General features: G+C 45.9%; 1 protein-coding gene and 1 long non-coding RNA gene across 2 annotated transcripts in view; one reads left to right on the top strand and one right to left on the bottom strand.

Annotated features, from left to right (window-relative positions):
• The window catches only part of LOC308594378, a 123,840-nt gene extending 110,882 nt beyond the window's left edge, over window positions 1–12,958 (bottom strand). Inside the window, exon 1 of the long non-coding RNA XR_014011403.1 lies at window positions 12,944–12,958. This is a non-coding gene — a long non-coding RNA (uncharacterized lncRNA). The remainder of the gene's footprint in view (window positions 1–12,943) is intronic.
• PIGM (phosphatidylinositol glycan anchor biosynthesis class M) lies at window positions 1,621–11,618 on the top strand. Its single transcript, XM_081207184.1, has 2 exons — window positions 1,621–1,748; window positions 6,187–11,618. Exon 2 carries the CDS (start codon window positions 6,270–6,272, stop codon window positions 7,599–7,601), a length of 1,332 nt encoding a protein of 443 aa, XP_081063310.1. The 5' UTR covers window positions 1,621–1,748; window positions 6,187–6,269; the 3' UTR covers window positions 7,602–11,618.
• Window positions 12,959–15,584: the final 2,626 nt, after the last annotated feature.

Below are 15,584 nucleotides of genomic sequence, written 5' to 3'. Positions count from 1 at the left end.
GGGCAGCAGAACGCAGCAGTCCTTGTGAGGCTTCAGGCCCCGCCCCAGGCCAGGTGGTAAGCGGCAAGGGCAGGGCCCTCACACACTCACACAGGAGAGTCCTCCTGGGCAGCAGAACGCAGCAGTCCTTGTGAGGCTTCAGGCCCCGCCCCAGGCCAGGTGGTAAGCGGCAAGGGCAGGGCCCTCAGACACTCACACAGGAGAGTCCTCCTGGGCAGCAGAACGCAGCAGTCCTTGTGAGGCTTCAAGCCCCACCCCGGGCCAGGTGGTAAGAGGCAAGAGCAGCAAAGAACCTGCACAAGCAACGCTGACACCAAACCCTACATATAGTAAGTAAAATAGAAACATCGCCACCCGACCTCACCTCCACCCATCTTTCCCCCCCTCCACCTATTTCCCCATTTTCTAATGTCTCAACAAATGAAACTGATTTCATTTGTAAAAATGTTACATGGGCTAAAAAATACGAGAGAGAGACACTGCACACACTTTTGTAAATCAAGAAAACCAATAATAATAATAATAATAATAATAATAATAATAATAATAATAAATGGCCATCCTGCCTCTATAACTGTGCCATTGCAATAAAAGGGGTGGGTGGGTGAGTGGGTCGCCCCTCCTGCATACATGCCCACCTTTTTCTGCTCTTGACTTGGCTGTTTGCAACACCAGAGCTGGACCCTACAATATGTGAATTAAAACATCAACAACACAGAACACGTGCTTAATAACAACAATGCTTATCTTTTTAGCTACTATTTTTTTGATGTTATTATTATTTCAGATTATAAATGCAATAAAGTAAAGGTAAAGGGACCCCTGACCATTAGGTCCAGTTACGGATGACATCTCGCTATATTGGCCAAGGGAGCCAGCGTACAGCTTCTGGGTCATGTGGCCAGCATGACTAAACCACTTCTGGTGAAACCAGAGTAGCACACAGAAATGCCATTTACCTTCCCGCCAGAGTGGTACCTTTTTATCTACTTGCACTTTGACGTGCTTTTGAACTGCTAGGTTGACAGGAGCTGGGACTGAGCAACAGGAGCTCACCCCGTCGCGGGGATTCGAACCGCCAACCTTCTGATCTGATTGGCAAGCCCAAGAGGCTCAGTGGTTTAACCCACAGCGCCACCCGCATCTTAAAATTAAACCCAAAAGTCAAGTTGCATTGGCCGGGAATCGAACCCGGGCCTCCCGCGTGGCAGGCGAGAATTCTACCACTGAACCACCAATGCTATACATGTGACATGTTCATCACATGTGACGACTTTTACGGCCGTTGTTTTTGCTGATTTTTAGGCTGCAACTGTTTTATGGATGATTTGTTGTTTCGTGTGATTTGGGCTGCATTTGCGATGCTCTATTACCGCATTGATATTTATTGCTCGTGAGCGGCTTTGAGAGTCGTCTGAATGAAAAGCGGCATAGAAACACGTCCCTTCTACCCAAGAATAAAACAAACCCCTACCTTCGCAGCGATGAGCATGCGCCGTGCAGCACCATGTAGCCCTGGCGCTGCCCTCACTTTGCTTCTCCTGCCCGCTTCCCATCCGCTCTCGCTCTCCTGGAGAAGCAGGACGAGGAAGGGCAGAGGCTGGGGCTTCAGTTCCGCAAATGCGCATGCGCTTCCCCAAGCAGCCCCTGCTTCCTGCAAGCGAGGAGATTTGCTTTCCAAATGCTGCAAAGCAGCTTCGCGGACCTCCTTCCCCGGAGCAACCTGCGCGGCGGAGTCACCCTGACAGGTACCGTTTCCTGCAAAGGTCCTACTCCTGCCCTGCTCGCTGTTCCTCCCCATTATTTACTTCTGCTCCCTCTCCTTCCTTGAAGAAATGGTCATATCCGGGCTAAATGCACATAAATATAAAGGTGGGCACGTGAAATGCACGCAGCTCAGTGGTGGTTGTTGTCGTTTTGTCGTGTCCGACTCTTTGCGACCCCATGGACCAGAGCACGCCAGGCACTTCTGTCTTCCACTGCCTCCCGCAGTTTGGTCAAACTCATGCTGGTAGCTTTGAGAACACTGTCCAACCATCTCGTCCTCTGTCGTCCCCTTCTCCTTGTGCCCTCCATCTTTCCCAACATCAGGGTCTTTTCCAGGGCGTCTTCTCTTCTCATGAGGTGGCCAAAGTACTGGAGCCTCAGCTTCAGGATCTGTCCTTCCAGTGAGCACTCAGGGCTAATTTCCTTCAGAATGGAGAGGTTTGATCTTCTTGCAGTCCATGGGACTCTCAAGAGTCTCCTCCAGCACCAGAATTCAAAAGCATCAATTCTTCGGCGACCAGCCTTCTTTATGGTCCAGCTCTCACTTCCATACATCACTACTGGGAAAACCATAGCTTTAACTATACGGACAATTGGTATGATGCCCCTATTTTCATTGGAGAAATGTTGGAGGGTATGGAATAGGGTATGCATAGAGCCATAGAACTGTAGAATTGGAAGGGACCCCGAGAGTGCAGGAATCCATGACAGGCAGTGGCGTAGCGTGGGTTGTCAGCACCCGGGGCAAGGCAAGTAATTTGCGCCCCCTAACCCGTGGATTTGCGCCCCCTAACCCGTGGATTTGCGCCCCCTAACCCTAACCCCCAGATGTTGCGCCCGGTGCGGCCGGCCCCCCCTGCACCCCCCACGCTACGCCACTGATGACAGGTGGCCACCGAACCTCTGCTTAAAAAAACCTCTAATGCAGAAGTTTAGTCATCGTTAAGAGTGGGTTTCTGTCAATCATTTTTTGTGCGCGATCTGCTTCTGCACAGTGACAGCCGCGGCTCCTTCCTTCCTTTCCTTGCCATCCGTTTTTTTCAAATTCTTCCTGATTCTCTGCTCTGTGTCACTGTTGCTACTGCAACTCTGCAACAGCAGGGACAGCCCTCTAGTTATTCTCAAGCAGATCCTTCTCTTTCAGCAGCAGAGGGAGAGTCCCACCCCTCCCCCTCTGCTCCCAAGTGATGAGACCCTCCTTTCTACCCCACCCTGGGCCTCGCCTCCCAATTTATTCCCACTCCCAATCCATTCAATACTCCGTCTTTCCTGTTCTTTGCTTGGGTCTTATTTTACCATTTATATAACAACAGCAACAACAATTTATTATTTATACCCCGCCCATCTGGCTGGGCTTCCCTATCCACTCTGGGCGGTTTCCAACAAAATATTAAAATACAGTAATGCATCAAACATTAAAAGCTTCCCTAAACTGGGCTGCCTTCAGATGTCTTTTAAAGATAGGATAGCAGCTTATTTCCTTCACATCTGAAGGGAGGGTGTTCCACAGGGTGGGCGCCACTACCGAGAAGGCCCTCTGTCTGGTTCCCTGTAACCTCACTTCTCACAATGAGGGAACCACCAGAAGGCCCTCTACGCTGGACCTCAGTGTCCGGATAGAAAGATAGGGGTGGAGACACTCCTTCAGGTATACTGGACCGAGGCCGTTGAGGGCTTTCTAGGTCAGTACCAGCACTTTGAATTGTGCCTGGAAACGTACTGGGAGCCAATGTAGGTCTTTCAAGACCGGTGTTATGTGGTTTTGGGGCTGCTCCCACTCACCAGTCTAGCTGTTCTTTCCATGCAGATTCTCCTCTCTCAGTGTATTGTGTGGCTCTGACTCTTTGTGAGTGTATGCTAAAGGTGACTTGAGAGGGTGTGTCTCCTCATTTGTTTGTGTGCATGCATGCAGGCTGTGTGTTAGAACTCTGTGTCTGATTTCCCCCCCCCCCCATGTGTGCGCACAAAAGGTGTGAGTTTGGAATGCGTACCTCATTCTCTGTGCATGCACGCATGCCCGAAGGATGTGAGTAGAACTGTGCCTCTGATTTTTTGAGTTAAAAGTGTGAGTTAGGAGTGTGTGTGTGTTGGGAATGTGCCCTCTTCTGTTCTAAGGTTATGCGTTAGAAATGTGTGCCTGATCGTGTTTATGGTTCTGCATGTCTGGTCCGGCCCGCTGTCGAAATACAGCCTCCGAGAGGTTTCCACTTAAGTAATCTGGCCCTCAGGCCGACAGAGGTTTCCCAACCTGTTCTTGCACGTAACAGGTAGGGGGAAATGGCATCCCTGCCCAGGCAGCTCACAAGACGAGACCCGCTTAGCACCACCTATCAAATTGCATTATGTACCTTCTACACCGTTCTCTCAGATTCCTAGTTTCCCTGCTTCTGGCTGTGTTTCCCAAGCGGCTTACAAAACAAGACAAGGAAGCTCCACTAATCAAAAGCCAGGCTTCTGCTTTAATTGTACAGTCATAGCTCAGGTTATGACGCAGGTGGCGCTGTGGGTTAAACCACCGAGCACAGGACTTGCCGATCAGAAGGTCAGCGGTTCGAATCCCCGCAACAGGGTGAACTCCTCTTGCTTGGTCCCTGCTCCTGCCAACCTAGCAGTTTGAAAGCACATCAAAGTGCAAGTAGGTAAATAGGTACTACTCTGGCGGGAAGGTAAACGGCGTTTCCGTGCGCTGCTCTGGTTCGCCAGAAGCGGCTTAGTCATGCTGGCCACATGACCCGGAAGCTGTACGCCGGCTCCCTTGGCCAGTAAAGCAAGATGAGTGCCGCAACCCCAGAGTTGCTCACGACTGGACCTAATGATCAGGGGTCCCTTTACCTTTACCTAGACGCTTCGGGCTGCGCGTTTTCGGGTTGCGAACCGTGCCGAACCCAGAAGTACCGGAACAGGTTACTTCCATGTTTCGGCGCTCGCGCATGCACAGAAGCACTAAATCGCACTTTGTGCATGCTCAGAAGCTCTGAATCGCAACCCGCATGTGTGGAGACGCAACACTATGGGTTGTGAATGCTGTGGGTTGCGAACGTGTCTCCCGCACGGATCACGTTCACAACCTGAGTGTCCACTGTACAGGTAACTCCCCACTCGCACATGATGTACTTCTGTGCAACTGCGTACACATGCGGCACAGGGAACCCAGAAAGGGAAGTGGACCCTCCGCAGAGCCCAAAGGGCCTCCTTGCGAGGCCTCTCCCAGATACTCCCCACTTCTAGGTTCCACTTCTGGGTTTCCAGCACTGTGGGGTGCTCAGTCACACACAAGCAGATCATGTGCTAGTGGGGAGCTGTTTGTATTATTATTCTTTTAAATTTGCTTTTCACCCTTCCTTAAAAACTGTGATGTTGGTCAGCCTGGAGAAATCTGCTTTGTGGCCCAATTTTGAACCCTTGCCAATGTTTGCAAATATGTTTTGGGTAGTTTTTAATTGCTTTTAATAGGCTTTCCACCTTATTTTAAATTGTATCGTTTTGACATTTTGATGTGTGCCACTCTGGGATACTTTGTTTTTTTTTAAATAATCTTCATTAATTTAAACTACATACATATACAAAGAATTTACAATCTCAGACTACAAAAAGAAAATTAAAGAAAAAAGAATTAAGAAAAAAGAAAAGAAGAAAATACAGAAAAAAGAAAGAAGAAAAAGCAGATTTACATGCATAAAAACTTAATCTTCCTAATACTTAAATAAACACTTAAATAAAAAAGACTTCTGACAAAACGAGTCTTCCAATCGTTCTCATTGTACTGTTTATACTGTCGCTGTTTCCTTCGCACATTTTTATTTTCTTTAATATCGTTCCCATCTACTCCATCTACTTGTTGTGTTTACAAGTATCACTCAAGTTTCGCTAATATGGTGTCTTTGGTACAATATGATCATATATAATATGGACTACTTTGGGTGAGATGCAAATTGAATAAACCAGAGGTCTGCAACCTTTAAGACAAAAAGAGCCACTTGGACCCGTTTCCGAAGAAAAACAACAACTGGGAGCCGCAAAACCATTGCGACATTTAAAACAAATATAACACTGCATATATTATTTCTTACCTTAATGTCCGATCTGACAGCGGGCGGGAAGGTGATGTCGGGACGGTGCGTGACTAACGCACGCACCGCCCCCATGCGACGTCACAGCCAGTACAGCACCCGCCACAGTGGGGAGTGTCGGGGCGCACAATGCGCCTCCTCCCCTCGCTAGTATCCGTCCCGGAGCCGCGGCAAAGGTGTAAAAGAGCCACATGCAGCTCCGGAGCCGCGGGTTGCAGACCCCTGGAATAAACAAAGAAGCATGGCCGGCAGGCCAAAGGGTTCCCCAAGCACTAGGTAAAATAGCTAGGCCCTTGCAAAATGCTAATACCAACTGACCTTTCTCTGCCTCTTACTGTCTCTTAAACAGGGTTGTTTGCTACTTATGCAGAGCTCTTTTGATTTGATTTGCATCTGAAGAAGTCGACAGCAAGGCAGGAGTGGCCGTGAAGGATGGGATCCGCTTCTTGTTTTAACGCCCCCTCTCAAAGAGACCCAAATATGGCGCCACATCAGACATTCAGGAAACGAATCCTTTCCGGATTCCTCAGGAAAGAACTCCTATTCAGCGCTGCTTTCGCCATCAGGCTGGCTCTTGTTTTCTACGGAGTTTATCAGGACAGGACGATGCTGGTGAAATATACGGACATCGACTATCAGGTCTTCACCGACGGCGCCAAGTACGTCACGGAAGGGAAATCTCCCTACCTGAGAGCCACTTACCGTTACACTCCGCTGCTGGCCTGGATCTTGACCCCAAACATTCACTTGACTGATCTGTATGGAAAGATCCTTTTTGTCGCTGGGGATATGGTTGCCGCTTACCTCATCTACGAGATCCTGCTTCTCAGAGGCCTGGGAGACAGGGAGGCTTGTGGCTTCTGCGCTTTCTGGCTCCTCAACCCCCTGCCAATGGCCGTGTCCAGCCGGGGGAATGCGGAATCTCTCATCGCAAGCCTGGTCCTTGGCACCATGTACTACGTGGAGAAGAGGCACTTGGTGATGGCGGCCGTCCTTTACGGCCTCTCCGTACATATGAAGATTTACCCAGCAACCTATGCGTTGCCGTTAGCCCTCCATCTGCAAAGCTGCAGGAACCCCGAGCGAAGAGAAGCAGACGTTTCGAAGCGGAAGCTCTCACTCGCCGGCGACTTTCTGCGGCCTCTCTTAAGGCTGCTGTCCAGCCGCGACGTCCTGGTTTTCGGGACGGTGGCCAGTTCCATGTTTGCAGCCCTAGGCCTCGCGTTTTACCTCCGTTACGGCTGGGAGTTTCTGGAGCACACCTACCTCTACCACCTGACGCGCCGAGACATCCGCCACAACTTCTCGCCTTACTTTTACATGCTGTACCTGACGGCGGAAAGCGAGTGGAGTTTTCCCCTCGGACTTGCGGCTTTCCTCCCGCAGCTCCTCCTCCTGCTGGTCATATCCTTGGCTTATTACCAGGACCTTGTCTTCTGCTGCTTCCTGCAGACAGCGGTGTTTGTAAGCTTCAACAAAGTGTGCACATCCCAGTATTTCCTCTGGTACCTTTGCCTCCTTCCACCTGTCTTGCCTCGCCTCAGGATGTCCTGGGTTCGGGCTGCCACGCTTCTCCTGCTGTGGCTTTTCGGACAGGGTCTGTGGCTGGCGCCAGCCTATTTTCTGGAGTTCAAAGGGCAAAACACTTTCTTGCTCATCTGGCTAGCAGGCTTGCTCTTCCTCCTTATCAACTGCGCAATCCTCGTTCAGATTATTTCTCACTATTGTATGGCGCAGGTGACCAGGAAAGTGAAGCAGCGGTGAGGCCTGACTCCTCACAAAGGAGGAATCCTGCAGGTGTTTCTCTGAGAGGAGTTATTCACTGAGCAAGACTGGGTAACAACAGACATTTTTTTAAAGTTTGGGGGATCTCTTTTTCGGTACCGTTTTGGAAACTCTCACCCTTCGTTTTGAGACAGGTGAAGGCTTTTTTTTTGAGGTCTGCTTCTTTTGAAACATGACTATTGATGTGTATTCATTTGTTACGTAACTGGTTCCCATTTCTTCTTTTTTTTAAAATAAATGAATTTTATTAGTATTTTCCATACAACAACAACACGAAAGATATCAAAAGATAGCAATACACAACACTCAAAAATCAACATTCGAAAACTAAAAAAGACAAAAAAGACAAAAAAACCCCAAACAAATCCATATCTTACAAGTTAATATTATAAACACTAAAACAACAACAAGACATTGACTTCCACCAGTCCCACAGCATCTCCTTTATCTCTCATTCTGTTTTCCTGTTTTCCTGTTTTCTTTATCATCTCCATCCTAACATCTAGATATAAATCCTTCTTTCATATCCTTTCACTTCACAAGGTTATTCCAGACTCAGCCAGATTTCTGCCCTTGAACCTTGGCTTTTGAGGTATTCATTTAGGCACTCCCATTCTTTTTTTACTTCACTTTTTGGTTTTTGTCTTATTATATCTGTCAATTTGGCTAATTCTAAGTATTCTGAGAGCTTACATAGCCACTCTCTCCTACTGGGTAACTGATTCCTTTTCCAGTACTTATCCAGCAGGATTCTTGCTGCAGACATTGCGTATAAGAAAAAATTAGTTTTGTCTTTTGGAATATTGTCATTTAAAATCCCTAAAAGGAATGCCTCTGGCGTTTTACTATATGATATTCTTAATATTTTCTTTATTTCTTCGTGGATCATGCTCCAAAATTTCCCAATTTCGGGGCATGTCCACCACATATGGTAGAAGGTTCCTTTTTGTATCTTGCATCTCCAGTACTTATTATTATATGTTTTATTCATTTTTGAATAAAATGATTAAAACTGGTTCCCATTTCTACTGCATTGCACTGTTCAGTTAGTTTAACGGCACTTGATGTCAGGAGCCGGAGTCTGGAGTAGGTCAGCAATAAAAAAAACACAGGTACCAGGGAAGTTCACTCTTTATTCAAAGAAACCAAAACAGCTCAGGCCTAGTATCACAGCAACTCTTCTCTGTAGGTCTGGCCCCAATGAGGCAGTTGCAAGGACTGGAGGTCCTCGCCTTCCCACCACTCTCTAAGACTCCTCCTCTCCCTGGTTCTTCCACAGCAGCAGCAAGCTGAGGCTCTGTCTAGTCTCTCTTTGCTCTGCCCTCTTCATTCCTCTATGGGAGACCAGGGAGGAGAGGAGCTGGTCGCAGCAGGAAAGGAAGACTCCCTGGTTTCTTCAGCAGCCCACCTCATCTCTGTCTCCTGGTCCCCCTCCTCTCCAGCCTCTGATTCTGGACTGCTCTCTGCCACAGCCTCTTCCTGCTCACATAACCCTGTTGCCTCTCCAGTTTCCGACACCTCCTCCTCCCAGTCTGCCTCCTCTTCTCCCTCTGACCACTCATCACCATCTCACCACCAGTCCCCTGGCTCAGAGCCTTCTTCCCTAGCTGGTGCCTCCCACCATTCCTCTGTGCCCAGCACAGGTGTAATACGTGCAAGTCCAGGTGTAATATTGTATTTGCCCCAAAGTGCCGACTGGACTCTCCACATATGAATCAGCCCTTCTCTGCGTTTCCCACTTGCGGGGAACGCAGGGGTCTTGGTCAGGCAAGAAGGGTCTTGTCAGTGTTGGCCCCCTTGCCTATGTTCTTTCTAGGGAAACACCTAGCACCATCTCTGGCAGCTTTTAGGTACCAGGCTAAGCTTTTTCCTGTTTATCCAGGTCTTTTGTTAATTAATAATGCTGCCTCCTGTGGTGGTGCTCATTTTTTAGATGGGTGGCTAGGACTAGATCCTTATTTTACTGTGCATTTGTGTATATTGTATTTTTGGCGCTTTAATTTTTCTCTCCTCTTAATCTTTTTTTCATATACTGCGTTTCGTTTGTTTGTCAAGTCACTGAGATTGTAAAAAGCCACCAATAAATGAGATCAATAATAATAATAATAATAATAATAATAATAATAATAATAGACGTTTATTCACATTTCCACCACATTCTTGACCTACTGCTCTGTAAACTGGCCAACCATGTAGTTGGCAAGTACAAAGGTTTTGCTGTTGCTGTTGCAAGTGTTTAACCTCAGCCTGGTTGCATTGCTAAGCACGCCCAAGGAACCCCCGTAGGTCAAAGAGCCTTCTGGGTCAAAGGAGTAAATTCTCTGGAAAATTAAACTAAAGTAATTTCAGGGAGTTTCCAAGCGATTGTTCTAAGTTTCTTCATTCTCTCTCTTCTGTAGAAGTTGTTGAGTTTCCTGCATCCCACAATAGCAGCCGTTGCTGCAATAACACAATTGCTCTGGAAAGCAAATCTTTATGAGCCCCTGAGCTGAAGCTATTCTTGTGATGGTTGATTTTGAAATTGATTCCTTTTTTTGTTTGTTTTTGTTTCTTGTAATGTATTCCTTTGTTTGTTTCTTTTTTTATGCCCCCTTTAGCTTTTTTTTTTTTGCGTGTTGAAAACCAGCATACCAAGAAAATTATGAATGAACATGTATGTATTTAGGACTAATCTTGTTTTTATGATTATAAATTGCTTTGCATATTTTCTAATATTCTGTTTTAATGCTGTAACCCACCCTGGGACGTTCCCTTTGTGTCAGGTTGGGGACCTGTCCCACCTGTCCCTTACTGTGCAGGAAAACACTGCCGGGCATTTTCCATTTGATTTAATTTTGATTTATTATATTTCTATGCCATTTTTCATCCAAATGAACCCCAAAGCGGCTTGCAAACAATAAACAACAATAGCACAGTAGCACATAATGGAACATCACAAACACAGCCTAAATCATATAGAATGATTGACAAATTGTCGTTGAAACAATTGCAATCTATAAAACACTGTTAACGAGGCAACAAGAAGAAGATAAACAAATGCCACATTATCTGATTAACAATTCGATACAGCATTTGTAATCTATAAAACAACGTTAGCAGCATTAACAAAACAGAATATAAAGTAAGCGCTATTAAGCTCATAAACAAGCCAAGTACTGTTGCCTGGTTGCATTACTGGAGTTTTTCGTGGATAAACCAATTTATCATGTGATGTAGTACTGTGTTTAGTTTTAATATCTGGGAATGCTGAACCCCCTGCTCTTACCAATTTTATAAAAAGTGTTTTGGCTGCTCTGCTTAGTCTTCCCCTTGACCAAAACAGAAATCTAACAGAAGTTTTGAGGCACAGTTCCTTTTTTTCGCCACTGGGTGTCAGTGTAGGGCGACTGTCTTTGGCTAGGAGCTTCCTTGCTCTGTGGGAGAAGCGCTGCCTGTTTTGACCAAATTTCCCAGGGGAAATGCTCTATGTCTGTTATTGCTGTTTTGTGTGTAGCTGGACATAAAATGTGAAGTTGGGAAAAGTGCGTGTCTTTGGAAAGCTGATGATCTGCAGCTGAAAAAAATGGCACATTAAGGCTATCTTGTTTATTAAGTCACTGAATGTCAAGCAATTTCAGGGACAACATGTGCACGAATTACATGATGGTAGAATGAATTCGGTTCCATACTTAAAAGACCCAAGCCATATTAAAACACCACCTTCTTTTTGGCCAGTACAGTGGTACCTTCGTTCCCAAACTTAATCTGTTTCGGAAGTCTGTTCCAAAACCAAAGCGTTCCAAAACCAAGGCGCGCTTTCCCATAGAAAGTAATGCAAAACGGATTAATCCGTTCCTGACTTTTAGAAACAACCCCTAAAACAGCAATTTAACATGGATTTTACTATCTAATGAGACCATTGATCCATAAAATGAAAGCAACAATCAATGTGCTGTACTGTAAAGTAAATAAGACAGTATTGTAGATGATAAAAATTAAAATTTAATTTTTTCCTTACTTGCACTGATGATAGTCATTGTTTGGCTGGGGGGCTTTTATCCATTTCCACAGTCAATCAATCAATCAATCAGTAGGTGAACTGGGTTTCACACAGCCACAAAAACAAATTAACTGAAGAAGCCTCAAAAACAAAAACGCAAAATAAACAGCAAAAACAAAAGCTCCAAACTTAATCTGTTCTGGAAGTCCGTTTGACTTCCGAAATGTTCAAAAACCAAGGTGCAGCTTCCGATTGGTGCAGGCACCCCGGAAACAACAGCCGACAGCCACATCGGATGTTCAGCTTCCGAAAAACATTTGAAAACCGGAACACTTACTTCTGGGCTTTTGGCATTTGGGAACCAAGGCGTTTGAGAATCAAGGTACCACTGTGTTACTCTGTAATTTTAACAGCTCAGATTGAGTATCAGGTGGTACACTTTGAAACCGAAAAGCTTTTCAAAGGGGTCTAATTTGCATTTGTAAGGTCTTTAAAACATGCACTAAACATATTGCAGAGGGTTTGGTTTCCCCGCCCTGCTCAGCAAGTGTAAGTGTCTCTGGAAAAGCTTTAGCCACCCCATAAGAATTTATACAGTATCTATTGTGGCAGTCACAGTGCAGGTGGTTCCTGCCCCCCTTTGAGGCTTCAAATTGAGATCTGAAAGATGACCAGTGGTAATAAGGTAAAGGTGGGACGCGGGTGGCGCTGTGGGGAAAAGCCTCAGTGCCTAGGGCTTGCCGATCGAAAGGTCAGAGGTTCGAATCCCCGCGGCGGGGTGCGCTCCCGTTGCTCGGTCCCAGCGCCTGCCAACCTAGCAGTTCGAAAGCACCCCCGGGTGCAACTAGATAAATAGGGACCGCTTACCGGCGGGAAGGTAAACAACGTTTCCGTGTACTTCTCTGGTTCGCCAGAAGCGGCTTAGTCATGCTGGCCACATGACCCGGAAGCTGTATGCTGGTTCCCTTGGCCAGTAAAGCGAGATGAGCGGCACAACCCCAGAGTCGGTCACGACTGGACCTAATGGTCAGGGGTCCCTTTATCTTTACCTTTAAAGGACCCCTGGACAGTTAAGTCCAGTCAAAGGTGACTGTGGGATTGCGGCGCTCATCTCGCTTTCAGGCCAAGGGAGCCGGCGTTTGTCCACAGACATCTTTCCAGGTCACGTGGCCAGCATGACTAAACCGCTTCTGGCACAATGGGACACCGTGATGGAAACCAGAGCACATGGAAACGCCATTTACCTTCCTATTTATCTACTCGCTTTTGAACTGCTAGGGTTGGCAGGAGCTGGTACAGAGCAACGGGAGCTTACTCTGTCACGGGGATTCGAACTGCTGACCTTCTGATCGGCAAGCCCAAGAGGCTCAGTGGTTTAGACCACAGCGCCACCCACGTCCCAACAAGGAAAGTACGCTCATTGAGCCACTGGGGAACACTCAGATTAGGTAAAGCCTTCCCTTTGGTCTCCAAGAAGTTTAACCTCCTCCCTTCCTGCATAGAAGCACTTCTTCAATGTATCTTCCCTGCTTAGTCAGCACACTTTGTAGCAGTAAACGAAATCTCCAGATGCTGCTTTAAGGTTTTCAAAGAAGCTCTTTGAACTGGTGACCGTGCAGAGCTCTGCTATTAATGAAGTATATGAATGAAACAACAGTAGAAACGGTACTTTTTCAGACCAAGAGAATATTGCAGATACTGCACAGCTTGGGGCATAAAAACTAACTCTTTTTGGAATGAAACATTGCCCAGGCCCCTCAGTTTGATTCAAAGCTTTACTTTCTATTTCAATGTGAATTAAACAATTATAAATAGAGATGGATGCGTAGGAGATCTGAAGGTTGGGTCAGGCGGATGAGGCTCTGATTCCGGGTGTGTTCATTTCCACTCCTGGCAAGCTGGGAAATAAAATATATGGGGGGGGGAAGCCCCCTCCAACACTGTGCAACTAAATAATCTCCAATTATAACCACAAAAATGTAAAAATAAATACCTTAAGGCATAAAGAATAGATAAGCGGAACACTTGCATAGGAGTGGCTGTTGAAACCCAGCTAGATGGGTGGGGTATAAATTATAAATTATTATTATTATTATTATTATTATTATTATTATTATTATTATTATCATTATTATTAAACACCAATGGTTGTGCTCAGTGGTGTTTCAAAGTCAGTCTCAAGTTCTTACATATACATTTGCCAAGCTAAACCATGCCTCTTAGCCCAATATAGAAAACCACCATATAACAGGGTTGTTACTACTTTAAAACAGCTGCCACATCCATAAGAAAGAAAAGTGCTGAGAATATTTACCGTATATAAGACTAGGTTTTTTTTTCCTTTTAAAAAATGTCAAAAATTAGGGGGAGTCTTATACACGGGGCCATTTCCCCCCATTTTCTTAAATCTGAGTCCCCAAAAATAGGGGGCATCTTATACATGGGAGCGTCTTATAGACGGAAAAATACGGTACATAATTCCAAATCTGAACTGCCCTGTACGCCACCAAATCCTCAAATCCACTATTGCAGGCTTCCTCAAACTCGGCCCTCCAGATGTTTTTGGCCTACTACTCCCATGATCCCTAGCTAGCAGGACTAGTGGTCAGGGATGATGGGAATTGTAGTCTCAAAACATCTGGAGGGCCGAAATTGAGGAAGTCTGCAGATGCATGAAAGCTGGCAGAGAGCCTTCAGTAGCGAGGAAGCTTCCCCACGCGTTTCAGAAACGTTGCCTAAGCGAATAAGATAAAAATAGAGGAATCACAGGACACCCTAAGAATTCCCAGCAGAAGGTTGGAGTTTTTGGAGCTAGCCGACCTGACTGGAAGAATCCACGATCAGAAGGAAGAGGAATACCAAGAAGACGGGAAGAAATTTAAAGATTATCTAGCTAAATATAGTAATATAAGATAATTAGAAGATACTTGAAAGTATCTGATAGGCCTAGGAGTGGAATAAGAATGTTGTATAGTAATATGGATTTAAGTCAAAAAAGAAAAGAGATGAAGATAGTTAGTTGAAGGAGTTTATTAGAAAGTAGATTTTGGAGAACTGCTACAAAGGAGATACAATGAAATTCATTAAGCGGGGAATCGAGGAAGTCAGACTACAATGAAAGTTAACTTGCATTTCAGAAAGTAATGACTGTTTTTACTCTTTTTTCTTTCTTTTAGTATTGTAAGATGTTTTGTTTTGTGTTTTTTATATGTTAAATTTGTTATAAATGTGGAAAAGCAATAAAAAAAATTGCTAAAAAAAATTAATTCCCAGCAGACGACTGTACTTGGGCAAACCTATCAAAATAAATACTTTGGGTTGTGCATATGCAATATTCTCTCTGCTGGCACAAGGGCTCTGGCAATAGCAGAGGGCTGTTTCTCAAGTTGGCACAGCAGGGCCACCTAAACCGAGGTGCTGTAGCAGAAGCTACTTGTGCAACGGGATGATGCTCATGGAACTGCTATTGCAAAACATCCAATTCAGTGGAACAGTTTTGCTTACATTTATTCAGCATCTTCAGGCAACATTCAGGAAAGTAGAATGTTCATCACGGGCTCGTTCGTATTAGGATTCTTTATTCATAAGCAAAATGGGAAGTAAAAGTAGTCGTGGAAAAGGTGGAGTGTGTGCAGAGGAGGGCAGCCAAGATGATGATGCCTTCGCCACAGCCAGAATCACCTGTCCCTTTCCTTCCTTTTCCTTCCTCAATGCAAAGTCCTTAAGCCCTGAACGGCCTCGGTCCAGTATATCTGAAGGAGCGTCTCCACCCCCATCGTTCTGCCCGGACACTGAGGTCCAGCGCCGAGGGCCTTCTGGTGGTTCCCTCACTGCGAGAAGCCAAGTTACAGGGAACCAGGCAGAGGGCCTTCTCGGTAGTGGCACCTGCCCTGTGGAACGCTCTCCCACCAGATGTCAAAGAGAAAAACAACTACCAGGCTTTTAGAAGACATCTGAAGGCAGCCCTGTTTAAGGAAGCTTTT

The sequence above is a fragment of the Podarcis bocagei genome (genome assembly GCF_964188305.1).
Source record: "Podarcis bocagei genome assembly, chromosome: 9".
NCBI classification, from domain to species: domain Eukaryota; kingdom Metazoa; phylum Chordata; class Lepidosauria; order Squamata; family Lacertidae; genus Podarcis; species Podarcis bocagei.
Note: the sequence above shows the minus strand (reverse complement) of the source record. Positions and strands in the feature narration are given on the sequence as shown.

What these genes read in the sequence shown, in the direction of transcription:
- PIGM (XM_081207184.1), top strand. Translation starts at nt 6,270, where the DNA reads ATGGGATCCGCTTCTTGTTTTAACGCCCCCTCTCAAAGAGACCCAAAT.